Source organism: Puma concolor, chromosome B3, assembly GCF_028749965.1.
Source record: "Puma concolor isolate L17-30 chromosome B3, mPumCon1.1.hap2, whole genome shotgun sequence".
Classification (NCBI taxonomy): domain Eukaryota; kingdom Metazoa; phylum Chordata; class Mammalia; order Carnivora; family Felidae; genus Puma; species Puma concolor.
Genome location: NC_141672.1, coordinates 111840148 through 111867983, shown reverse-complemented (window position 1 = coordinate 111867983; position 27836 = coordinate 111840148). Strand labels below are relative to the sequence as shown.

General features: G+C 37.3%; 1 protein-coding gene across 5 annotated transcripts in view; it reads right to left on the bottom strand.

Moving 5' to 3' along the window:
* The window catches only part of PIAS1 (protein inhibitor of activated STAT 1), a 127757-nt gene that overhangs the window by 82208 nt on the left and 17713 nt on the right, over positions 1-27836 (bottom strand). For all 5 annotated transcript variants that reach the window (XM_086711041.1, XM_086711039.1, XM_086711040.1 and 2 more), the window contains one exon: positions 11945-12389. In XM_086711041.1, the coding sequence (XP_086567167.1) occupies positions 11945-12389 (445 nt within the window). Of the gene's footprint in view, positions 1-11944; positions 12390-27836 lie in introns of those variants that run through there.

Below are 27836 nucleotides of genomic sequence, written 5' to 3'. Positions count from 1 at the left end.
CTCAATTATAAAAAAATGAGAGGAGAAGGAAACTGTGAAATCTAATCCAATGCTAGAGGAGCCCTTGGCGGAAAACACTGGTACCCAACGTTATTAAGATATAGCAGAAACCTTACCCGTGTTGCACAAAACAAGATGGATCATTTTAACTATTTAGAAGTGCTGAAGCATATGCTGCCTTTCGAAGGCAAAACCCAAATTTATACACACACACACACACTATATATATATAAAATTCAAACCTTTTCTATAAATTATTCATACATCTTCCCAAGCCTAAAATAATTATAATTTTCTATATAGGAAGTGTTCTGTTTTAAAAAGGAAAGAGATCAACCTAGCTTTCTAAAATACTGAGACTATAAACCCAGTACACCTCAGTTGTCAGTTTTCCCTAGGAAGCATCGGTATATTGTCCCACATCAAGTTAGAACTCGGTGTGACAAAGCTCAGGAAAATCCAAATAAATAGAACCCAGATAATATACATTCATGATGTTTAATGGAAAAGATTGTTTAACAAACATTAAAACTTAAATAGAAGCTACCTTCCAAGATTTAAAAGAGAAAGATAAGGGCGCCAGCCTGGCTCAGTCAGTAGAATATGTGACTCTTGATGTCAGGGTAGTAAGTTTGAGCCCACACTGGGTGCAGATACTACTTAAAAATTAAATCTTAAAAAAAAGAAAAAGAAAAAGAAAACATAAACAAGTGACTTGTTTAACCCCAAACTGAAGAATGACACAATGTCTTAGTGTTCCAGATACTTCACTTTGTAGCATCCAAATGCTTTCCAAAAAATGTTACAACACTCTAAGAACTAAGGAGGACCAAGAGAAGACCATCTTCACAGACAATTTCCAGTTTTTTACAAGAATCAGATTTAAGAGAAAATGCCTGTGAAATGGTTTCATTTTGTCCTTGTTCTTTATGGTCACTGCCCTCAATTAGAAAAGAATTAGGGGCGCCTGGGTGGCGCAGTCGGTTAAGCGTCCGACTTCAGCCAGGTCACGATCTCGCGGTCCGTGAGTTCGAGCCCCGCATCAGGCTCTGGGCTGATGGCTCAAGAGCCTGGAGCCTGTTTCACATTCTGTGTCTCCCTCTCTCTCTGCCCCTCCCCCGTTCATGCTCTGTCTCTCTCTGTCCCAAAAATAAATAAACGTTGAAAAAAAAAAAAAAGAAAAAAGAAAAGAATTAGAGTATAATGAATTCTAAAGATAGACTACAAACATAAAACTGTATGGTAAAAAACAACGTTCACTTACTACCTCCCTATTTCTCCTAAGCTTCCTCCCATCTAAACCTCCCAAAGAGGTGACAGGGAGATAAAAGTAGGTTTCTTTAAAAACAAACGACAACAAAACACCTCAACCGTAACATTTATGATCCATGTTGTTCCTCCAAAGAAGCCACTTAAGTTATTCGCAGGCTAGAGAATAAATAAACTTCTAAGTTCATGGTCTTTGGAGAGTTAAATATTTTCAGAATGGTTGCATAAGAAAATCCACAGACACCCTCTTAACTGACCGGCTATTAACTGCTCTTCCCCAATGCCTCTCCACTTCCTGACTGGTGCTCCGGCAAGCTGACTGCCTGCACCAACAGACTACTCTCCAGTGCAGAAGCACTGCAGAGTCAGAGGTGTTTTTTCTCAAACCTGTTTATATGCCAGTAGCACCTGCAATTACAAACTTAAATACTATAAAACTGATGAAATTTAAATACAGAAAGAGTTGCTGTTTTTATGAAAACTTAAGTCAAATGCTCTGCAAAGCCCCAACAAAAGTAAGTTGCTTAAAAAAAAATGCAACGAGTGGGGCACCTAGGTGGCTCAGTCAGTTGAGCGTGTGACTTCAGCTCAGGTCATGATCTCACAGTTGGTGAGTTCAAGCCCCATGTCAGGCTCTGTGCTGACCGCTCAGAGCCTGGAGCCTGCTTTGGATTCTGTACCTCCTTCTCTCTCTGCCCCTCCCCTGCTCATACTCTATCTCTCAAAAATAAGCATTGAAAAAATTAAATATCTATTTTTAAAAAATGCAATCAGGGCGCTTGAGTGGCTCAGTCAGTTGAGGGTCTAACTCTTGATTTTGGCTCCTGTCATGATTTCACAGTTCCTCAGTTCGAGCCCCACACCGGACTCTGCACTAGCAGTGCAGAGCCCGCTTGGGATTCTCTCCCTCTCTCTCTCTGCACCTTCCCCACCGCGCACATGGGAACACTCTCTCCCAAAAAATAAATAAATTTAAAATAAATAAAATAAAACTAAAACTAGGAAATCTGCAGTCTCAAAGGAAAGGCCTTTTAAACTACACCAAAAGACTGGCAAATGAATATACATTAATACGTTTTACATCAAAGTAAAATGTTTAAGTCATTATGTGTCATTTTTATCAGTTGGTTCAAATTTGGATAAGAGGAAACATTGTACCCTTTGCTGATCAACTAGAAGAACACTGATTTAGAACATTAGAAATAACACTCAATGACAACAATTATTATTCCTCATTCCAATCTATGAGAAATCGCTAATCCATAGACACATGATGTAAACTTATTTAGGTGTACTGCCTAAGACCTTGAAAAACCTCAAAAGAGGGGGCACCTAGATGGCTCAGTCTATTAAGCATCCGACTCTTGATTTCAGCTCAGGTCATGATCTCACGGTTCATGGGTTCCAGCCCCACCTCAGGTTCTGCACTTACAGTGCAGAGCCTACTTGGGATTCTCTCTCTCTCCCTCTCACTCTCTGCCCTTCCCCCCACTCTCTCTCTCTCAAAATAAATAAACTGAATAAAAAAATAATGTAAAAAAAAAACAAAACAAAACTCAAAAGAGAGATGCCAGGCTGGCTCAGTCAATAGAGCATGCAACTCTTAATCCTGGGATTGAGTTCAAGCCACATGTTGTGTGTATAGAGATTACTTAAAAAGAAAATCTTGGGGTGCCTGGGTGGCTCAGTCGGTTAGGCGTCCGACTTCAGCTCAGGTCACGATCTCACGGTCCGTGAGCTCGAGCCCCGCGTCGGGCTCTGGGCTGACAGCTCGGGGCCTGGAGCCTGCTTCCGGTTCTGTGTCTCCCTCTCTCTCTGCCCCTCCCCCGTTCATGCTCTGTCTCTCTCTGTCTCAAAAATAAATAAACGTTAAAAATAAAAAATTAAAAAATAAATAAAATAAAATCTTAAAAAAATACAAAAATAAAATAAAATAAAATAAATAACAAAAACTTGAAAAGGAAGACATCTCTTGAGAAGATACAATTTGGCTCAGCAAAACTTGAGATGACTCAACAAACTTTTACATGAGTACTCCAAATGAATGGAAAGCTGTTTGTTCTCTATGTTTGCCTTTGAAATAATTAAAACTATTAAAAACATGTAAAGGCATCATTTTTAAAAAATCTAGTTTCTCTTTGAAAATTTACCTGAGTCAAGGAAAAGAGAAATAACTAAATTACTAACAAACATAAACCTAAGTATTAATGGCTGTTTATTCTTATCTGAATCAAACCAAATATTCTTTCAATCACTATGAAAATATTTTGTGTTTTTACCATTATGCTCTAAGACAGGCAAATGTAAACAATATAAACAATAACATTCTAAACAATGATATTATTCTAAAAATAATATTAAAGAATTGAGGGAAAATATCTTGCTTCTGAATGGACATAACATTTTAATCCAAAACGATTTGTCCTTCTGATTTTTATAATTGTGTAAATTCCATAGCTGAGCGACACAATAGGGGCACTCTATACAAATAAGAGATTTCAAAGTACTGTATACTTCTAACACATGTTGCTCAATATACTACAAAGATTAAAATTTTCTGTGCCCCATTATTTATATGGATCAATAATGTAAGTGGCTAAGAACATGCTGGGTTACATCAGCTAGTATTTGAGATTCTCCTCTTCATTAAAACAAAATCAGAAATTAGCACAAACAAGGGGTGCCTGTCTGGCTCAGTCGTAAGAGCGTGTGACTCTCAATCTTGGGGTCATGAGTTTGAGACCCATGTTGAGCATAAAGATTACTTAAATAAATAAAACTTAAAAAAGGGGGGGGGGGGCGGGGCACCTGGGTGGCTTACTTGGTTAAGCGTCCAACTCTTGATTTTGGCTCAGATCATGACCTCACGGTTCAGTGAGTAAGTTCGAGCCCCGCATCAAGCTCTGCACTGACTGTGTGGAGCCTGCTTGGGATCCTCTCTCTCACTCTCTCTCTGCCCCTCCCCAGCTTGCACTCTTTCCATCTCTCTCTCAAAAAATAAATAAACCTTAAAAAAAAAAAGAAAGAAAGAAAAGAAACACAAACACACACAAGACAATGACTGACCAGAACACAATAGAAGTATTTTTAAATTTCTCTCTAAAGTAAGTGTTCTCTATGGATTCTATATAAAACATGTTATATCTTTTATAATTGGGGGGCAGGAGGGTGTATAGAGTATATTAAATATCCAAATCATCAATTAACTATAGAGTTCAGAGTGGGAGTAGAAATAATAAAAGGAAGGACACCTCTTTTCTCCCTAACTCTATTTCCCATCCTTATCATAAGCCACTGTTTATGATAATGTGGTATGCCTCAGATGTATTCAGATGGTAAAATTCACTGAATCAGAGTGAAGTAAAAGACTCTATTGTATTTAAATAAATTGGAGAGCTAATAAATGTTTACTGAACAACTGCCATGTAACAAAGTCATAGATAGCTATTACAGGAATATATACAAGATGAATACAGCAGAACCCTTACCATTTTGAGGCACTAACAACAAAATGTTATAAGAACATGAAAAAAAAAGTGAAATCAATTCTGGATGGGGGAAGGAATAGATATATATAGGGAGAAATCTTAGATAAATGTAAAAGGTTTTAAAAAGCATGTAAAATGATACTATACATGGAAAATCCGACAGACTCCACCAAAAGTCTACTAGAACTGATACATGAATTCAGCAAAGTTGCAGGATACAAAATCAATGTACAGAAATCAGTTGCATTCTTATACACTAACAATGAAGCAACAGAAAGACAAATAAAGAAATTGATCCCATTCACAATTGCACCAAGAAGCATAAAATACCTAGGAATAAATCTAACCAAAGATGTAAAAGATCTGTATGCTGGAAACTATAGAAGGCTTACGAGGGTAATTGAAGAAGATATAAAGAAATGGAAAAACATTCCCTGCTCATGGATTGGAAGAATAAATATTGTCAAAATGTCAATACTACCCAGAGCTATCTACACATTCAATGCAATCCCAATCAAAATTGCACCAGCATTCTTCTCGAAACTAGAACAAGCAATCCTAAAATTCATATGGAACCACAAAAGGCCCCGAATAGCCAAAGTAATTTCGAAGAAGACCAAAGCAGGAGGCATCACAATCCCAGACTTTAGCCTTTACTACAAAGCTGTAATCATCAAGACAGCATGGTATTGGCACAAAAACAGACACATAGATCAATGGAACAGAAGAGAAACCCCAGAACTAGACCCACAAACGTATGGCCAACTAATCTTTGACAAAGCAGGAAAGAACATCCAAAGGAAAAAAAGACAGTCTCTTTAACAAATGGTGCTGGGAGAACTGGACAGCAACATGCAGAAGGTTGAAACTAGACCACTTTCTCACACCATTCACAAAAATAATCTCAAAATGGATAAAGGACCTGAATGTGAGACAGGAAACCAGCAAAACCCTAGAGGAGAAAGCAGGAAAAGACCTCTCAGCCGTAGCAATCTCTTACTCGACACATCCCCAAAGGCAAGGGAATTAAAAGCAAAAATGAATTACTGGGACCTTATGAAGATAAAAAGCTTCTGCACAGCAAAGGAAACAACCAACAAAACTAAAAGGCAACCAACGGAATAGGAAAAGATATTTGCAAATGACATATCAGACAAAGGGCTAGTATCCAAAATCTATAAAGAGCTCACCAAACTCCACACCCGAAAAACAAATAACCCAGTGAAGAAATGGGCAGAAAACATGAATAGACACTTCTCTAAAGAAGACATCTGGATGGCCAACAGGCACATGAAAAGATGCTCAACATCGCTCCTCATCAGGGAAATACAAATCAAAACCACACTCAGATATCACCTCATGCCAGTCAGAGTGGCCAAAATGAACAAATCAGGAGACTATAGATGCTGGAGAGGATGTGGAGAAACGGGAACCCTCTTGCACTGTTGGTGGGAATGCAAATTGGTGCAGCTACTCTGGAAAACAGGGTGGAGGTTCCTCAGAAAATTAAAAATAGACCTACCCTATGACCCAGCAATAGCACTGCTAGGAATTTACCCAAGGGATACAGGAGTACTGATGCATAGGGGCACTTGTACCCCAATGTTTATAGCAGCACTCTCAACAATAGCCAAATTATGGAAAGAGCCTACATGTCCATCAACTGATGAATGGATAAAGAAATTGTGGTTTATATACACAATGGAGTACTACATGGTAATGAGAAAGAACGAAATATGGCCCTTTGTAGCAACGTGGATGGAACTGGAGAGTGTGATGCTAAGTGAAATAAGCCATACAGAGAAAGACAGATACCATGTTTTCACTCTTATGTGGATCCTGAGAAACTTAACAGAAACCCATGGGGGAGGGGAAGGAAAAAAAAAAAAAAAAAGAGGTTAGAGTGGGAGAGAGCCAAAGCATAAGACTCTTAAAAACTGAGAACAAACTGAGGTTTGATGGGGCGTGGGAGGGAGGGGAGGGTGGGTGATGGGTATTGAGGAGGGCACCTTTTGGGATGAGCACTGGGTGTTGTATGGAAACCAATTTGACAATAAATTTCATATATTGAAAAAAAAAAGCATGTAAAATAGGCCTCTTACAAACAAGATTTTAATATGATAGGCAAAAAAAATAAATCAACCCCTTCATCTCCCAATTCTTCTAGTTAACTATGGACAATGAAAAGAATTCTCTTTAATGTGTGGTTCCAAAATGAATGAAGACCTTAAAATTAATCATTGTTAAAGAAATAATAACAAAATGAGTTTAAGAGTGGATAACAATTACCTAATAAAATTGGGGATACCAAAACTATTGTTGTGATTTTAGCTAGAAACATAAATCATGCAGAAAACCATTCAAGTTATATTCAGAACATCTTAGAATCTGTTTAAATCTAAGGGCTAAGGCCAAAAGGAGGGGAGGAAATGAAAAATTAAATTTACTTGTCACATTGTGATTGTCTCAAGTGATAATTGTTATAAACTAGCTGGCTACAGGTCAAAACTAAACTCTAATGAGCCTATAATGATTTTAAATGTATATGTTTAGAAACAAAGAGAATACCAGAGACATTTAACTTTTCGGAAATGACCTAGTGGCAAAAAAGCCCTTTATAAAACTGAATTCTGTGGGGCACCTGGGTGGCTCAGTGGGTTAAGCATCTGATTGTTGATCTCAGGGTCATATGAGTTCACGACCCATGTTGGGCTCCTCGCCAGGCTGGTGTGTACTCCAAAGAAGGAAGGGAGGGAGGGAGGGAGGGAGGGAGGAAGGAAGGAAGGAAGGAAGGAAGGAAGGAAGGAAGGAAGGAAGGAAAAGGAAGGAAGGAAGGAAGGAAGGAAGGAAGGAAGGAAGGAAGGAAGGAAGGAAAAGGAAGGAAGGAAGGAAGGAAGGAAGGAAGGAAGGAAGGAAGGAAGGAAGGAAGGAAGGAAGGAAAAGGAAGGAAGGAAGGAAAAGGAAGGAAGGAAGGAAGGAAAAGGAAGGAAGGAAAGAAAAGAAAAGAAAAGAAAAGGAAAGGAAAGAAAAGGAAAGAAAGAAAGAAAGAAAGAAAGAAAGAAAGAAAGAAAGAAAGAAAGAAAGAAAGAAAGAAAAAGAAGAAAACAATTCTGTGATGAAGTGAAGTGGTTACTTCATTAAATGAAGAAACAGTCTTTAATAACATTGAAGAATCTTCTAGATTATTTTCTTTTCTTCTGTTTTTGGGGTTTTAAATTTTTTTTGAAGTTTTTTTCCTAAGTTTTGTTTGTTTTTTTATGTATTTATTTGAGAGAGAGAGAATGCAAGAGGGAAAGGAGCAGAGAGAGAATCCCAAGCAGTCTCTGCACCACCAGCGCAGAGCCCAATGGCAAGGCTCAAACTCACAAACTGCGAGATCATGAGCTGAGTCAAAGTTGGACGCTTAACCGAATGAGCCACCCAGGCACCCCATATTTAAGAGAGAGAGAGAGAGAGAGAGAGAGAGAGAGAGAGAGAGAGAGCACAAGCTGGGGAGGGGCAGAGAGAGAGAATTCCAAGCAGGCTCTACATTGTCAGCCCAGAGCCCAACACAGGGCTCGATCCCACAAACTATGGGTTCATGACCTGAGCTGCAATCAAGAGTTGGAAGCTCAACTGCCTGAACCACCCAGGCGCCCCTCTTCTATTCCGCTTTTTACAAAATAGAGCTTTAAAATACATTCACCTTAAACTCTGCAAATTACTCAAAACCTTTTTTCAATAAATCTTTTTCAGATTCACTGAGCATTCCCTCCCTTGAATATTTACTGAATCAATAAACCTCCACAAATTATTTTCTGGTGAGACTGCTTTATACATAACCAAAATAATGGCTTTTATTTTAATTCTATGATAGCAATGAGAAATTAGAAATCTATTTATACACCACCAAGCAATTCTATAACACCTATTCATTTTGTATGTATACCATAAACAATGGATTTATTCAATAAAAACTAGTATTCAAATTAAATTATACTTTAAATACACAATCAATTTTTGTTACTTGTGGTAATTGTTCTACAAGTCACCACAAACAATGAATTAGTGAATAATGAACCAGTATTCAGGTTTAGGGAATACACAGGACTAAGTTCCTACAAGCCTCTGATTCCATCTTCATCCACCGATCACTATGTAACCTTGTTTTAGGCTGTGTTTCTGTTTAAGGACACCTTACTTAATATATATTGGTGATTCATTAACATCGACCTCACCGCCAACAGCACTACCTAATGCCTAAACAAAACTGAATGCATATATTTTTTTCTCCATGAGGCATATCACAGCCTTTTGCATTTAGGAACACCAGACAGAGCTTCAGCACTATAGTTGGGGGCTATTTAAAACTGAAATCACCAATAAAAAGCACAAAAATGCAAAAACCACGGCACTAAATAGAGCATAGAAGAGGACACTTACAGTACGAAAGCTGAAAACAAGAAGGCCTCGAGAGTCACCTTGTTCAACCACAGGTGTGAAAATGTGAGTCAGAAGACTCAACTTTTTTTTACCACTCTGCACGTGTCTAAAATGACCATGCAATTATTATGTGATTTTGGAATTACAAATAAATTTGAGATAGTAGACATTCACAAAGATAGAATGTGCAAATAATGAGAACTGACAATACAAAGAATGCCCAATTAAGTAAGTCTCATGGTAAATCCTTCAGTATTTCAATCTAGTCAATTTTGTAAATGCAAGGGTTTACTTACTGGTTATCAAGATGGGAAAATTTTTATGGAATTGTTTTTAAATTATCACACAAACACACCCATTGAAGCAGTCTATAAATTTTCACATAAAGAGTAAGGATGGAAAAATTATTTAAAACTTACTGCCTATTCTTTAAAAACAGCCACTGGGGGGAAAGCATTATAGAAAGAGATCGAAAACTGCAGCTTTTAAGAACATAATTTCTTATGAAGTATCTGTTTTTAGTATCTTTTTAGAGGAAAATCAGGTACATTGAAAAGTTCATAAGGATAAAAGTATCCTGAAGTATTAAAGCAATATGATACAAAATGTAAATTACGATATATTAGGTTAAGCTAAAAAGGCATGAAAAGACCATCAGTGTAGACAATTAGAAATTAATACTTAACAAATATATTCAAGCAAAGTACTTCAGTAAAATAAAAATAATTAATTCTCTCAATTCTAATTTATTTAATTGATTTAAACTATTATCCAATATAAGTATAATGTGTGTCCAGTTTGCATTCCTACTCTTTATAACAAAATTAAGATACATATGTAAATATAATCTATTCACACTGGTACTTGAAATGTATATTACTGAAAATGAAAACAGCAAGATACAGTAATTAAGACCAGAAGAGAATTTGAGAACTGGGAATCAAATCAAATCAAAGCCACCAACAGTTTTTCCTTTTAAATTTCAGATGATGTTCACTGCAGCACAGTTTTTGGCAGCAAAAAACTAGAAAAACTTGTCTTTTACTAGAGAACTCATTTAAATCACAGAATAGTATACAGTTTTTTAATAAGAAATGAGCTAGAATGTGTGCATGCGTGTGTGTGTGTGTGTGTGTGGTGTGTGTCTATATGTGTATGGACTTCAATTATTAACACAGACAAGGAGAAATGTCTATAGTAAGGGGAAAAAGGCAAGTCACAGAATACGATGTATAATAGGATTCCTTCTTGAAAAACAAAAAACATAATTTGTTTATATATGCATACACAAACTACTAATGAGGAAGGGACTCTGGCACTTTCATTTTTTATAATGAGCATGTGTACATTTTATAAGCATACAGGTTTTTGACAAGTGTTAGGTTGCCCTGCAATAGCTATTTTTAAAAAATAATGTGATACAAAATTCATGTTGTTTGAAAATGACTCCTATAAACTGAATTTATTCAGGTAAATTCTGCTAAATATAATTAAAGACAAACATTTCCCAATTCAATGAATTTGAGTATGTTCTCAAAATTCAACACTAACCAATCCCGCTAACTGAAATGTTTAATGATTTGTAACAGGGGTCAGCAAACTTTTTCTGTAAAGATCAGACAATAAATAGTTTAGGTTTTGCAGACAAACATGGTCTCTGTTGCATATTATTCTTTGCTTTTGTTTTTTTTTTTTTACAAGCCTTTGAGAATGAACACACACACACACACAACACTGTTAGCTTATTAGGTCCACAAAAAACAGGCCACAGGATTTGTCTTGCCGGCCACAGCTTGTCTACCACTAATTTATAACAATAAACCAGCACCTGCACATCTGATATTTTAAATATATTACAACAAAGGTATTAGAGATCCAAAAGAGTCAGTTTTATTCTGCATTAAATGAACTATGGTAGTATTGGAGCAATAAAGTGACTAATACACACTGAATCCTATTAAAATGCTATCCATTAATCAAATAATGATAAAAACACAGTAAATAAAATTTCAAGTATTCATATTATAAAAGCATGATCATGTGCACACCTGCAAAGCACACACATCCACTTGAAAAAGTCAGCTGAAATTAAAATACTACACATCAAAGCTGAATTTTCCTTTTATAATAATTAAAACCATTTACTCATTTAAATAATCAAAACTAGTCAATCATTTGTTTTAGATGTCATCAACCCTGAAAATTAAAAACTGAATTTAGAGGCTGGTAGAAATTATTAGGTTTTAATTTTTTAATTTGTAAGGATTATTGCAAAATATTAATCAACAATCTAAAATATTACACATAAAAAATTTTTTTAACATTTATTTATTATTGAGAGACAGAGAGTGTGAGCAGGGGAGGGGCAGAGAGAGAGGGAGACACAGAATCTGAAGCAGGCTCCAGGCTCTGAGCTGCCAGCACAGAGCCCGACATGGGGCTCGAACCCACAGACCGCAAGATCATGACCTGAACTGAAGTCGGCCGCCTAACTGACTGAGCTACTCAGGTGCCCCTAAAATATTACACTTTAAAAGTTTATATTCTTGGAAACTTGACTATACTTTTTTTCGCTGCCTGAAAGATAACTTTTATGTATCTGATTCTGTCTAAAACTGAAAGATCCTTATTGTAATCTGAATGCTACTACCAAAGGAAAATTTCATGATGAATAATAAACTGAGTCAAATTAACACTCTAAAATGAAAATGCGTCTCCCCACCTCTGTCCCAAGTAACCAAATAACCATCATAGAATAATCTTACCTAGACTGGTGGGTTTTATCAGTTCATCCAGTAAATCATAAAATGGTAATTTTTGAAGTTTTATATCCGGATGTACTGGGTGAAGGGCTGATGTAAGATGTGGGAGTTCCAGTTCATGTTTAGGTCCCAGAAGAGAAACAGGGAGTAACGGCGATGATGCAGGGTGACCATCATAAGTGAGTTGTGGAATGGTAGATGGAGACAAAGTTGCTGGCATAGGACTTGAATGGACACTGGGGATGGACAAGTCCGCGGGCGTCATGATTTTCTGAGGGAACCTCCGCCTATAGAGTTCTTTAATTTTCATTTGTACAGCAGGACTGCAGCCAGCCTTTAGCAAATGCAGGGCTTTTGTGAGAAGTTCGTGTTTGCGTCCGTGCTTGTTTCTCCCAGCGTAGCCCAACAGTACTTGGAGTTCAGAAACTCTAAGGCTCATAACCATTTGCTTCGAGACAAAACAAAATGTGAAATGTTAGTATTCCAATAGTATAACTTACAATATTAAACAATACTTTATTATAACCCTTTCTCCTTATGGCTTGCTTACAGGCCAGCTCATTTATAGTCAATTCTAGCTATTTCAAACTTAAAATAAGTAATCAAAGAAATTTTAAATTAATACTCATAAATTCAACAACTTCTACCCAGGGTTATGAAAGATGTAAGATGAAGTATTCACCAGGTAGAACCACACCTAACCTCAGTCCACCGTGTTGATTCAACTGTCAGCTATTCACCAAGCACTTACTGAGTCTCCAGGAGAGTGCTGAGTGCTATGTGGATGGCAAAATATAATGATGAGCCCTCAAGAACATTTATTTTCTTGGGGGGAAATTACATAACTATAAACGAAACACATACACAGCCCACTTCAAACACCAGATGCACGCAGCAGGGTATAAATAACATACTATCAGGTATTACCTTCTATGCGGACCTTGGAATTTGTAGGACTTAAAAACTATATACCCTTTCTGACCCATTATTGACCAGATATATTCGATATTTTCATATTGAATTTTCGTATCAATATTTTCATATCATATCGTTGTCACTAAATCTTTATTATCTCCACAGGGTGTTGTCCTGCTCCTTCTTTACACATGAAGAAACTATGTAGTTAAGAAAGGTTAAATAACTTACCTAAGGCCACATAGCTACTAAGTAGCAGTCAGGATTCAAACACAGTTATGTATGATTCTAACCCCTATTCTTTCCACTACACCATTAGGAAAGGACAGAGCTGGAAACATAATATTGACTCACTCCACTGGCAAGCCCAGGCTAAAAAGTCTCGGAATTCAATCCACATGCCATAATGTGTAAGGCTCTTGGTTTCCAAAATTGTTTGGTCAATATTTCTTCTTTTCCACCAATTTCTAAGAGACTACCAACAGGAAATGCCCATCTATACCACTCCTCTCATTTTAAAGTGGGAAAAAAAAAAAAAAGGAATCCAAAGAGAAGAAATGGCTTACCCAAGATCATATAGTATTAACAGCAGAATCCTGACTTTTTACCACCACTGACAGGGAGGTGTTAGGGTGGAAGACACAAGTAAGCTTATCACCAGCTATTTTCCCCAACTGTTTTATCCCCTCACCCCATACCAATTACCAATTCACAAAAGATAACCTGCCTTTCCTAATTCACCGCCACTCCCTGAGAGGACATTCTACCCCAGCCAATCCTCTTGAAGCTGTTTAGAGAGTGCAAAATAATTAAATAAAAAATCCAAATAGTGAGAAAACAGTATAAAGAGCTTTAGATCCAATATAGTTGGTAATTAAACACATGTGAGTCCTTCCTCTACTTCTCTGGCCTGAAAAATACTGTTTCTTCAAATTCTAGCTTTTGTCAGCCTTAGTCCATTGGGCCTGGCAATATTATTAGTGATTCTTTTCTCACTACTTTTATTGGCCACTTTTCATATCTTTACTAGCACTTGTCTTGCTTTATTACAATTTTCTATTTGTACAAGTGACTCCATGACCACTTTGAGGTCCTCCAGGGCACAAGCCAATGTTACCTGAGCCTGACAACAGTAGAAACTCATCAAATGCCTGGACAATGAATAAATGAATGAATGAAAGAACAAAATAAATAAGAAAATCACACCAAAAGAAAGAACAGGGGTGGAACCTACAACAATAAGTTATACATGTAACTATAACATAAATGCAAATGAACTCTCAAACATTTATGTTCTATACAAGGCATGCAAAGAAATACTACAAGCCTTAAAAACAAATTCTACCCCAAATCCTCTAAATGTTCCTCTTTTTTAGATACGAACAGAAGTTAAATACTTACTATAATGTCAGCAAGATACCGATTCCTTTCTACTATCCAAATTGTCCTAAGAGTACAAAATAGTTTTAAAGATTCTTATGACTTATTTTAAAAGGAACTGGGACTTCAACTGAAAAGCACTGTGTTAATAAGTAAGCTTCTGCTTTTGGAGAAATAACAGAAATTATGCTTCAAAGATTATCAGTTAAAAATAAATTTAGGTTGGCATTAGTCAAATGTACACTTCATTTTACAGAGACAGTAGTAAAAATTTTAGAAAGAGAATAATGTCTTTCTACTTCAATTCCATTCTCCTAGGTCAAATACAAACAAACCTGAAATTCAGTGATTATCACAAACTTTTCACTGATGACAGTTTTTGTCCTTACTCTTTGGGTATAAGGATTTAAATGCACCACAGATATATTATCATTTTATTTATATGGAAGGACATATTGACAATTCACATGAAATAAAATCTCTTGCTTGATGGTCAAAAGAAAAAGGCTGATGACAGAAGTGTAATTTTTTTGTTCTTACAGGATGTGTAATTAATCATCACAATTAATGAGGTACTGTCCTTATTTTACAAATGAAACAACTGGGGGCATCTGGGTGGCTCAGTTGGTTAAGCGTCTGACTCTTGATGTCAGTTCAGGTCATGATCTCATGGTTCATGGGTTCAAACATGGCACTGCGATCTGTGCTGACAGTGCAGAGCCTGCTTGGGATTTTCTCTCCCTCTCTCTCTCAAAATAAATAATAAACATAAAAAAAAAAAGTAAAACTGAGACCTAGGCAGGTTAAGAAAGTTGTTGAATACTATACAACTACTCCAAATGTTGTGCTCTTATACTATACCATCTTTTAGAGGAAACAAACCACGAGCTTTTCAATTAGGAAAGAGAAAAACCTTTCAAAAGACTAATTGACTTAACATCTAATCTCCATTTCAAGCATCAATATTTGGCTTAAAAGAATTGGTGGTTCGGATAAGAAAAGAATGCATCTGGATTCAAATGAACCACTGCACCTTAAAATCAGGTTTAGTGAAAGATAGGGTGCTATCCATTGCTGTTATTGGAGAAGCTTCTGCACGCTCTTAAGGACTGTAGTAAGCATACAGAATTTTTAAAAAATATTTATTTATTCTTGAGAGAGACAGAGAGAGCACAAGTCGGGGAGGGGAAGGGGCAGAGAGAGACAGAGGGGTGGGGGGAGGGAGGAAGACACAAAATCGGAAGCAGACTCCAGGCTCTTAGCTGTCAGGACAGAGCCCGACATGGGGCTCAAACTCACGAACCACGAGACCATAACCTGAGCCGAAGTCAGACGCTTAACTGACTGAGCCACCCAGGTGCCCCAGCATGCAGTATTTTTAAAAACTAAATAAAAGGGGGGCCGGAAACACAAACATCTGAAGCATCACTCAACAAAAAGCTTCAGAGAAGCATGGAGCAGTCAATTCACAATGTAAAGTGTTGACAACACAGAGGAAAACTAAACACTTACATCTGAGATGTTGAAATGCAATATATTTTAATCTGTCATGTGTTTAAAAATCTCCATTTGTTAGCACTACAACAAAATGAATATTTATAACTGAGGATAACATCAACCACTGCTACTACTAGAAATCATTACCTCCTCAAATAGCCTGCTGCTGACTCTACATCCCCAAATGATAAAGCTGTCAGAACCCTAGGGAATTCAGAATGCCTGAGAAATGTACATACTCTGAACACAGAGCATTCTGTGAGGGGCATCTTTTTAAAATTAATTTTTGGGGTGCCTGTGTGGCTCAGTCAGTTAAGCGTCCTTCTTCGGCTCAGGTCATTATCTCACGGTCCGTGAGTTTGAGCCCTGTGTCAGGCGACAGCTCAGAGCCTGGAGCCTGCTTCAGATTCTGTGTCTCCCTCTCTCTCTGCCCCTCCCCTGCTTACCCTCTGTCTCTCTCAAAAATAAACTTTTAAAAAAATTTCTTTAAATAAAAAAATTAATTTTTTTAATTAAACAGGCATATGCACACAGTTTAAAAAGTCAAATAGTGCAAAGAGAGAGAAAACAGATGTCCCCTGCCCGGCTCCTATTTTTCACATCCCTGGGGCAACCTCTTTCAAGGCTTTTTGGCAATTTCTTCTGGCATTTTTCACTATATTCTATATAACAGGTTTATGTGTTCTTAAAATTTTTCCTTCGAGAAAAAAATGACTTATTATAAACAATAATGGTTTAGCGCTATGACATCTCTATCCCCAAGTTCCCATCATAATTTTTGGTTGAATCAACTGTTGTTTACATTATACTATGGTTGTAAATGATATTCACAGTTGAGCAAAGTACATCAGGATTGCTCTTCCTTTTTTGTATGACCTGGCTTTCCTTAGTTAATAACTGCACCATTTTTGCATTTGCTTAGTTTTCTAGGTAATTACTGCTAATTCATCTGTAAACTGCTAAAAGTATAACTTTCCTACTAACGTATTCAAATACATCAGGTAAACCTGTTTTAATTTCTTTCTTAAATATATACCTTCTGTAGCCCTCCACCAGGTTCCAATTTGGACTGCTTACTCTCTAGACCTGGGACACAACTGTGGTCACAGAATTTCCCTTCAACGTATCTTGGGGATTTCCCTTGTCTCTCTTCCATATTGGATCCCATTTCCTTGATCTCACTTTTTTCTCTTCGTTTTCTTTTTTTTTTTTATTTTATTTTTGGGACAGGGAGAGACAGAGCATGAACAGGGGAGGGTCAGAGAGAGAGGGAGACAGAGAATCAGAAACAGGCTCCAGGCTCTGAGCCATCAGCCCAGAGCCTGACGCGGGGCTCGAACTCACGGACCGCAAGATCGTGACCTGGCTGAAGTCGGACGCTTAACCGACTGCGCCACCCAGGCGCCCCTCTTCGTTTTCTTTTTTGAGTAGAGTATTTCCTCCACTAGATTCCAGAGAAGGAACTAGAAAAGCTACAGTTTTTTATTCTTTGCATTGTCCAAAAATATCTTCATTTATCCATAATTAATAAGTGAGTTTGGCTTAGTATAGAATTCTAGACAGGAAAACAGGTTCTGTCAAAATTTTAACAGCCTTTCCTCAAAGTGTTCTGGCTTTGAGTGTTGCTGTTAAGAAGCCTGGCATCATCCTGATCTCCAATCCTTCATAGTCACCTGTATATCCCCCTCAGGAAGCTTACAGAAGCTTCTTTCTACATGCTCTGCAATTTTACAGTGTTGGGTCTTAGTGTTGGGTTGGGTTTTTTGGTAGGGCTTTTGTTTTTGCGCTAATTGTATGAACTGGTAATTGCTGAGTATTTTAAATTTAGAGAGGCATGTCCTTCCATTCTGGGAGGTTTTCTTACTTTGTCTTTTTTCTAGTCCTTTTCTTGTATGCCTATTATTTAGGTACCGGTCTTCCTAGACCAATTCTCTAACTTGTCTTTATTTTCTTTTTTCTCTTGCATTTTACATCTCTTCCATTTAGCGCTATTTCCTGAGAGATTTCCTCAACTTGATCTTCTAACACTCCTATTAAAATTTTCATTCCCATGAGCTCTGCTCTGTTGCATGCCTTTTTTCTTTTCTTTTCCCCCTACGTCTTGTTCTTAGTTTTCATGAATGTAGTATCTTGTTTTCTCTCTGACGATATAAATAAATTGGATATATGACATTGTTGTTTTCTTCTGCTGTCTGTGTGGTCTCTGTAACCTCTGGGTTCTTTTCTGCTATCTGCTTTGGTACCTGCCTTTCATGCCTGATATTTTCCTCAAATGACAGAGGATCACTGGTTTACATTTGTATCTGAAAGTAAGATACTAAAAACATGATCAGATGATCTGAGTGAGCAGACTGGGGTACTTCATTCTAGGATGATCAGGCAGGAACTTGGCTATTTTGAGGATTCCTTTTTTCCTTTGGTCTGATCACTTTTGACAGAGAGGAATCCTCTAGTGTTCTGCTTTGGCAGTATAAGATTGGCTTCCAGTGCTCTCAGGACAATGGGGAGAGGGGAGGGGGAGGTCTTCACCTTTCAAAAAGAAGACATTTCAACTGAATCTCCTTTCAGATATGTAAAATTTTACACACACACACACACACACACACACACAGACACGTGTGTGTGTGTGTGTGTGTGTGTGTGTGTGTGAGAGAGAGAGAGAGAGAGAGAGAAAGAAAGAGAGGGAGAGAGAGAGAACACTATGCCAACTATAAAGGCAGGGACCAAATACAAAATAATATTCAAGCAATATCAACAAGTACTGCTTTTTGCTAGTAAATAAAAAGTGCCAGGATTATTGTCTCATTAGTCATGACCTTATATTATTAAAGGTCACCCCTAAATTGTGAGTAAGAATTAGGTACCTCCCGTTGAACAACATAATTACTTTCATTCACACATCCCACTGCAAGTAGTCTACAGGATTAATCATAATAAAGCAGACTATATCATGAATCTTTATCTGGTATCAAATAACAACCAATAGTAAACCAAACTGAATTCTGAACACAGACAAATTAGGCATTTAACAGTGCCATAATATTTCATTTATGCCTTTGCTTTCTTCCCCCGCTCCACACTTTTGCTTTCTCTCCACAACAGCAATCATCAATAATTCTAAAACTGTATACATTAAAAAGTTTGTACAGTACAACACAATTATTTTATTCATTATTTTTAAAGTCAGATGCTTCATCTACTGAAAATGATTTCTACATCATTTCTAATCCTCTCCATCTGAAATGGTTAATAAGCAGTAGTAACTGGCCAGCAATGCCCAGTTCAACCAGAAAACCTAGTTAGACAGTTTCTACTAAGGCAACAAATCAGGCTAATTATCTCCATAATCTTGTTCCACCCAATTTCTCACACTGTATTTATTTCTCAATATAAGATAACTAAAAAGTGACCTCTAGGGCCTACTCCTCCAGTTGATCTTCCTCCTCTTCTGGTCTTTATTCCATCATACAGGCTGCAGTTAGTCCCACATAATGACAAAGTATGGAGATCCCATTCTCCTTTAAGCATAAACCTAGCACTGTTCAGTTGGTGTACCATGGCTTTGGATTTTTGATAGATAATTTGAAAACCATCCTCATTTATGTTCTATCACATTTCATGAAGCATAAGGACGTGTCCTTCAAAAGGCTCCTTCCAGATGAGAACTTGGATACTAAAAATAACAAACCTAACTCAGAACATTTTAAAACTTGGATGAAATATTTTTTCTGATAAAAAACAAAGTTTAGAGTGTGAAATTCTAACACATTGCCAAACTTCTTATGCAGAGGTAGGAAAACATGACTTTTATTTAAGTAAAAGGCTGTTCTGCCCACAGATGTTCAATAAATGCTTTTTGGATCAACGCACAGCCCCTAAATGAGTATGAAGAAAACGGGAATACAGGAACAACGAATACACAGAGATAAGCTAGTCTTCAGAAACAGAAACACATAATCATCATATTAATTCGATTCTCAAAAGTTACTACACACCTACTATGTGCTAGGTACATGTATAATATAATATGGTACTAGTATACACAGAGCTTGGATTCCAGTACCAACTTGACCACTAATTTACTGAATCGCAATCTTTCACAGGGTCTGTTTTCTCACTTCAAAACATGAGAGATGAACTAGAGGTTCTCAAACGTTCCTTAAAATATCAAAATTCTATAACTGTATAACTCTATTAAAGGAAATCTTTCTTCTCATTCTTCCATTGTTAACGAAATATAAACAATCTGTATAGTTAGTGAATCTAGGTTAGTAAGGTTTTCAATCAAATTTTTTAAGTGTCATTTACATGGGCCGGCAGAATAAAAATGATGAACCTAGTATGTGTTAAAAGCTTACAACATCCCAATCACGTACTAATTATAGTAAATGTGATTAACTTACCTAACCCTCATATGAACCCAAGAGACAGACCATTATCATTCGTATTGCATGGATAAGAAAACTGAGGCTAATCTTGAATTCCAACAGTAAATAAGTGACGGAGACAGAGCTCAAACCCAACCTGACTCCAGAGCCTAAGCTCATAACGACTAACCAATACAAGCATCTTACCACAATCTCAGCCAGGGCACATTGTGTGTTACACTGAGACAGGGGGCACTATATGACATAAGGAATTTAGACTACACAGAGTAAACAATCATATTTGGGGGCAACAAAATGTGATAAAAATAATGTTTAAGGCTATCCAAGTAGCCACCTATAGGACAGATGAGACAAAAAAGACTAACAAGATTTCCAGCTAAAATATATGGCAACAAGAATTATTTATCTATATATAAGGTAAGAAGAAAATGTGACAGTCAACACAGAAGAGATAGGACCAAGAAATAATGCAAAGAAAAACTGCAGGTCACATGCAATATTCTAACTACATCTTTTAACAATTAGAACTTTACATAATCATGAGAACAATCATCATTCGCTTTTATTGTGGGGGTTTTTTTTGTAAGATTTTAAGTAATCTCTGCATCCAACATGGGTCTCGAAGTCACAACCCCGAGATCAAGAGTCACATGCTCTTCCAACTGAGCCAGCCAGGTGCCCCCATCGTTCACTTTTCAATAAAATCTAGAATTTAAAAATAATAAGCAGGACTTGAAGAAATTTTAATTCTATCATATTATAAAAGATTGGGGATTTTTTTCCAAACTCTCCTAACCAAAAACAAGCAAAACACTGCATTTGCAATTGGAAGATACCATATCTCATCTAATTTAAGTTTTCAAACAAGGTAAGAAGCCATGAAAGAAATAATATACTCTATCTGAGAGAATGTTGAGAAACCTAAAAGGAGGAAAAGACAAGTATGAACAAAACAAAATGTGAGGGGAAAAACGTATTCTGTAACTAAACAAAAAGTATTTAAATCCTAGCCTTCTGAGTCCCAGAAAAGACATTTAGGTGAAGCCCTAGAGGGAAATTATCAAGAGAACTATTTCAGAGTAACAGGTGTAACCTACTCAAGGTTACAGAGCTAGCAAGTAATGGAACCCAACTCAAAAGTCAGATGCCAAAGTCCACACGATGTTGCAGAGTACTGATAATGACACACACTATCTGATAATTTGAAAATGATGTTCTTGGAAATAGGAGAATCCTAAGAGTATAACATCACATAAAATTTTAGGAATCTTCTTGTCCAACTCTCCATTATATGAAGTTTTACTGTACCCCCTTAAATGATGGTCTCCCAGCCTCTGCTCAAACTCTTCTAAGACTTTACAATCTAATCTTAAAGCGATCTTCCTTACACAAAAGCTCTATGAATCAAAACTTTCCTTTAACTCCACCCAATCGTTCTGAAATTGTGTCCCATTGGTGTTCCACAGAGTCTATTCTTTAAATGTGTTGAGAGGGTTCTCTTCCCTCAACTGGCTTGGTTTCTAGACCCCATCCTACCCTGATCACTGTTCTCTGGAGCCCTTAAGCAGTCCACTGTTTCTGTGTACACTCTGAAGTCATTGAAACTTTCCAGATAATGGCCTAATCTTGAATACAGCAGTGTTACTACCTCTCTTATTTTGAACACAGTATTTCTACCAATGTAACCTAATAAGGCATTTGCTTTGTAAGCTGACTGGTTTGTTTTATCTGGGCAAGGGGAAGGATGTGGTGTTATGTTTTTGTTTCAGCAGTGAGGGGAACTTGCATCTACATCAAATTGTTGTTTCGTACTAAGCTTGAAGTTAAGCGAAACGTTTATTCAATTTTTTTCATAGGAACTGCTTTTAGGCTAAACCTTCTTATGTTTTAAAACAAAATTTTTAAATTTAAAATTATAACTTTATATCAGGTGCTATTAAACTTCATTTTTTTTCCCCAGTTCATCATTCTAGCCTTTCAAAACCCCTCTGAGGAAATGCACTCTTCACCCTCTATTGCAGTACATACATGGTGTTAAAAATTGTTGATTTTCTGGTCTCTGTCCTTCCCTAGACTTTGAGCTTTTCAAGGACAAGCACTTATCTCCATATCACCTAGGCTAAGTATAGTACATGACACTTGGTTAAGTGCCCAGGAGATGATGATGAACTAACTCCCTTTGATTCTGTCATCTAACGTATTCTTCCCAGTGCCACCTACAAAATCAGAATTTTGCCTTTTAAATATTCAAAGGTCATCTTTAAAACTTGGGATATAACAGGATCAAGTACAGAGCCCTGTGGCACATCCTAAGAGAGTCCCCTTCAGATAACAATAAGGTTACAAACAACATTGCTCAACTACTTAGGATGCAGGTGACTATTTTTCCCCAGGATACCCCAATCTTAAGGTTATTATTCAAAACACCTTGTCCTTAATTATTTAACTACTTAATTAAGGTTATCTTTCAGTCTTGATTTACAGACTTGCTTTTCAGAGAAAAATAAGCTTAGAAAAAGATGTACACAAATGTTCTAAAAGCCTGGGAATGAGGCGCCTGGCTGGCTCAGTCAGAAGAGGTTCTTGATCTTGGGGTCATGAGTTAAAGCCCCACATTGGGTGTAGAGATTACTTAAATAAATAAATAAACTAACTTTAAAAAACAATAAAAAATTAAAGCCCTAGTAATGATTTCTCAAAAACTACAGAAAAATATTAAAAAGAAAAAATATAGGGGCGCCTGGGTGGCTCAGTTGGTTGAACGTCCAACTTCGGCTCAGGTCACAATCTCAAGGTTCAGGAGTTCAAGCCCCACATCAGACTTGCTGCTGTCAGCGCAGAGGTGGCTTCCAGATCCTCTGACCCCTCTCTCTACCCCTCCCCGCTTGTACTCTCTCAAAAATAAATTTAAAAAAATTTAAAAAAATATGTTGCAGAAAAATGTTGTTCAGGTCTTACAATCACAGCCTGCCTAAGTGTTTTTAAAAATCCCATCGGGGTGCCTGGCTGGCTCACTCAGTGGAGTGTGTGACTCTTGATCTCTGGGTTGTAAATTCAAGCCCCACATTGGCTATAGAGATTAACTTAAAATCTTTTTTAGAAAATCCCATCAGAAACCTATAACAACCCTTCCTTTTCCACACAAAACACTTTCACCTGATTATTTGGTTATATATAAGAGAAACAACTTCAGAACAATAGAGTTAACAATAAAATTGCTACTTATTGCAAAACTTACACAGATCATTCTTCAGAACAGATTATGATTAATATTTATATGCAGAAGTTTTATAGTAGTGAAATCAAGTTTAAGAAACTGCTCATATTCTCTTTCAAGAAATTCCATTAGTGTACATAAAAATACATTTCAAGGTGAGGACCATGGGAAAACACTACACACTTCCTGAAATTTACTAAAGAGAAGAAAGATGAACTACTCCTAAATCTCTGACATCAAAAACTCTTAACAGTACCCGTTTTAACATATCCAGAATACAACAACGACAACAACAACAGAATGTTCAAGTTACTGCCAAGGAAGGAGTAATTTTTTTAAGTACAAAAATAGGAGGAAAAAGGGGCACCTGGGTGGCTCAGTCGGTTGAGCGTCCAACTTCGGCTCAGGTCATGATCTCACAGTCCGTGAGTTCGAGCCCCGCATCGGGCTCTGTGCTGACCGCTCAGAGCCTGGAGCCTGCTTCAGATTCTGTGTCTCCCTCTCTCTCTGCCCCTCCCCAACTCACGCTCTGCCTGTCTGTCTGTCTGTCTCTCTCTCTCTCTCTCAAATAAATAAACATTAAAAAAAAAAAAAGAACTTAAAGGGGTGCCTGTGTAGCTCAGTCAAGCATCCAACTCTTGACTTTGGCTTGGGTCATGATCTCACAGTCCTGAGATCGAACCCCATGGGGGGCTCCAAGGCTGGGTATGGACACTGCTTAATATCCTCTCTCTCCCTCTCCCTCTGCCCCTCCCCTGCTCATGCGCTCTCTCAAAAAATAAATAAATAAATAAATAAATAAATAAATAAATAAATAAATAAATAAATTTTTAAATCAAGCTTCAATTTAAATAACAGGATACTCTAAATCAGCATTTTCTAAACTAGGCTCATAGTATTAATAGATATTCAGAGAAATAGGGTTCTATGGCAAAACAAGTTCAAGAAATTCAAGATTCTGTAATTCTCCATCATGCCCTCCTTTCTCAAGTCATATTTGAACACATAAAAGGTCCCAAGAAGGCCAGCAGAAATGTTAACGTTGCATCTAACATTCTGCAAATTTACTTATCCACAAAGCCTTCTTTATTATTATATATTAATCTATTATCATCTCATTTCTTAGCACTTCACAAAAGAAGATTCTAGAATAAATTATAAGACCTTCAAATTTTCCAGGAGTTCCCTTTTATGCCTGTTGCTCTCACAAAATTATTAAAAGCATCCCCTTCCACCCTTAAAAGTGCCCCAGTATGGATGATAAATTATATGGTCATGGTAGCATTAATACTCTAAAACTAAACATGAGTTATAAAACATGTGAACTACCTTTACCAAATGTCAAATCAATATGGTCATGTTACTGCATGCAGTTAAAATGTTATGTAGATGATGACTGATCTCTAATCCTTTTCCCAAACTTCTTAAGGAATTCTGTGCTAGCAATCTTACATATACTTTCAAAATACTCTGGACTAATGAACTCTTGCTAACTGAACTCACAAACCAAACAGATTTAGACAGCAAACAATATCTCAATTGCACAGTTTTAAAGAGTCCATTATATCAAATTCTAAGGAAAAAAAAATTCTTTTTTCTTAACTATTTTTTTAAGTTATTTGTTTTGAGAGAGAGAGAGAGAGAGAGAGATCAAGCAGGGAAGGGGCAGAGAGAGGGGGAGAGAGAGAATCCCACACAGTCTCCATGCTGTCAGCACAGAGCCCAATGCGGGGCTCAATCCCACAAACCATAAGATCATGACTTGAGCCAAGATCAAAGAGTCAGATGCTTAAGCGACTGAGCCATCCAAGCATCACAGAAAAGAAAAATTTCTAAAAACATTAATGCAGTCCATAAAAGAGGTTTAAAGTTTTAAAAGATATTTGTAAAAACTATTCCAGGTCTTAACTCTGAGAATTCCTCTGTATTCTTGACTCTCTTTTCACTCAGACCAGTCTTCCTCGGTGACCTCATCCATCACATGACTTTAAAATGCCATCTCTAATTCAGTAATTCCCAAATCCACTTCTGCTGAACACCTTTATGACCCACAAGTACTCAACTCAACATGTCCAAACCTAATACATCAAATTTCTGTCAAACTTTCCATCCACCTAACCAGCTGTACAAGCCAGAAACTTCCTCAACACATTCTCCTTCACTCATGTCTATTTACCAAGTCATTTCAAATCCTACCACCTTAAAATATCTAAGTCCTTATTATCAATTTAATTCAGACTACCATGATCTCTTCCTAGATGTCTACAAAAGACTCAGCTGTTCTGTCTCCAATATTATACCCTCCAAATCATTCTCCACACTAGTGATCTTTCTAAAACATGTCTATCAGGTCATTCTCATGCTTAAAACTTGCAATGATTACCCACTACACTGAAGATAGGGGCCAAACTTCCTAGCATGGCCTAAATATACTTGATGATCCAGTCTCAGCCACTGCCACTAACCCCCTTAAACCAGCTCTCCATCATTCAGGATATGTATATACATGCTGTTCTTTCAGCAAGTAATTCTTCCCCCTCTCCAACCTTTTCCTAGCTAACTTCAACTCCTTCAGGTGTCAAATTAGACATTATTACCTTTGGGATACTTTCTTCAGGCAACCCTCAACATTAGTAAATTTACCTTCCCATATGCTCCACAGTTTAACCCAACAGCCCTTATACTATATGCAGAAAAATCCTGTTTACTTATCTATTCTCTATCAAACTATACACTGTCTATACAGACTGTGTCTTGTTCCTTGTCAATAAATATATGAGTAATGATAGTGTGGCATCTGTCTTAAGTATTATGAACCATTTTGGTAATGCAAACTTATTAGAAATTATACACATTACCTCCCTAAAATAAAGACATTATATAAATCTGCCCAATGCCTAGTCAACATGTTACTGGTATCCAAACAATAAATTACTTAGTTTGGATGGTTAAAGAATGTTGGCCTTAGTCCTACAAAGAATGAGGAGATATACAAACTGTTCAAATTGTCGGGGCACCTGGGTGGCTCAGTTGGTTAAGCATCAGACTTAGGCTAAGGTCATGATCTCACAGTTCTTGAGTTTGACCCCCACCCCCCATCGGGCTCTCTGCTGTCAGTGCAGAGCCTGCTTCGGATCCTCTGTCTTCCTCTCTCTCTCTGCCCTTCCCCTGCTCGCTCATGGTCTCTCTCTCTCAAAAATAAACATTAAAAAAAATGTTCAAATTGCAGGAATTAGAGGGGGTGGGGAAGAGACGGCATATAATCAAAAAGTCAATCTGACTGAAGAGTAAGTGAATTCAAAAGGGAAATTAAGATATGAGACCAATTTAGAGGTTGTTGATAAACACCAATATGATACTATGAAAGTGAAATAATAAGGGTGGTAGTTGGGAAGGAAAGAAAGGCATAACATTAAGAAAGATGTGACAGGACCTGGATGTGGGGAATTTTGTAGTTCAGAGGTTAGAAACAGGGAAGCCTTCCTTGAGCACCCAAACTATGTCAGGTCTTCTTGTTAACATGTACATACAGAATTCTGTCCTTTTCCATTATAGAACTTAGTACAGTTTCAAACTCATAATTCCAACGTGATAAGTTCTGATAGCAATCTGACCCCCAACTTCCCAGAATTTGCATTACTCTCTTACATCTGTCTCCACACATGAATCTACTGCATGTTCCATAAAACATACCTCAGTGTTTTCTCTCATTACCTTTGTTCATGCTGTTCCCTCTGCTTGAAATAACCCCCCTGTGATCACCAACTATCAAAAGTCTTCTAAGGCCCAGTTTGAAATAAGCTTAGGCACAAGTGACCTCTTCCTCTTATGAATCCATTGTTAACTACTCATACAGTTACTCTTTTATATTGCTTTCCATTACAGTTTTTCTAGACATTTCTCTCCCCCACATGAACGAGGCAAACTCCATGAGGTCAGGTATGGGGGGAAGGGAGCAGAGGTAGATGTGGAGAACAAAAGGAAATTCTAAGCATAAAAACAGTAGAAGTGTACCAATGAAAATCAGAGGACCAATGAAAATAAGTCTTAAGAAACATCCACTCGAGGGCACCTGAGTGGCTCAGTCAGTTAAGCGTCCAAGTCTTGATTTCAGCTCAGGTCATAATCTCATGGTTTGTGAGATTGAGCCCCGCTCTGGGCTCTATGCTGACAGCATGGAGCCTGCTTGGGATTTTCTCTCTCCCTCTCTCTCTGCCCCTCTCTTGATCTCTCTCTCTCTCTCTCTCTCAAAATAAATAAATAAATAAGAAAGAAAGATCAATCCACTCCCTCTCCCAAAGGATTCTTTTTTTTTTTTAATGTTTATTTTTGAAGAAAAGAGAGACAGAGTTTGAGCAGGTGAGGGGCAGAGAGAGAGGGAGACACAGAATCCAAAACAGGCTCCAGGCTCTGAGCTGTCAGCACAGAGCCCAACTTGGGGCTCGAACTCACAAACCGTGAGATCATGACCTGAGCTGAAGTCAGACACTTAATCTGA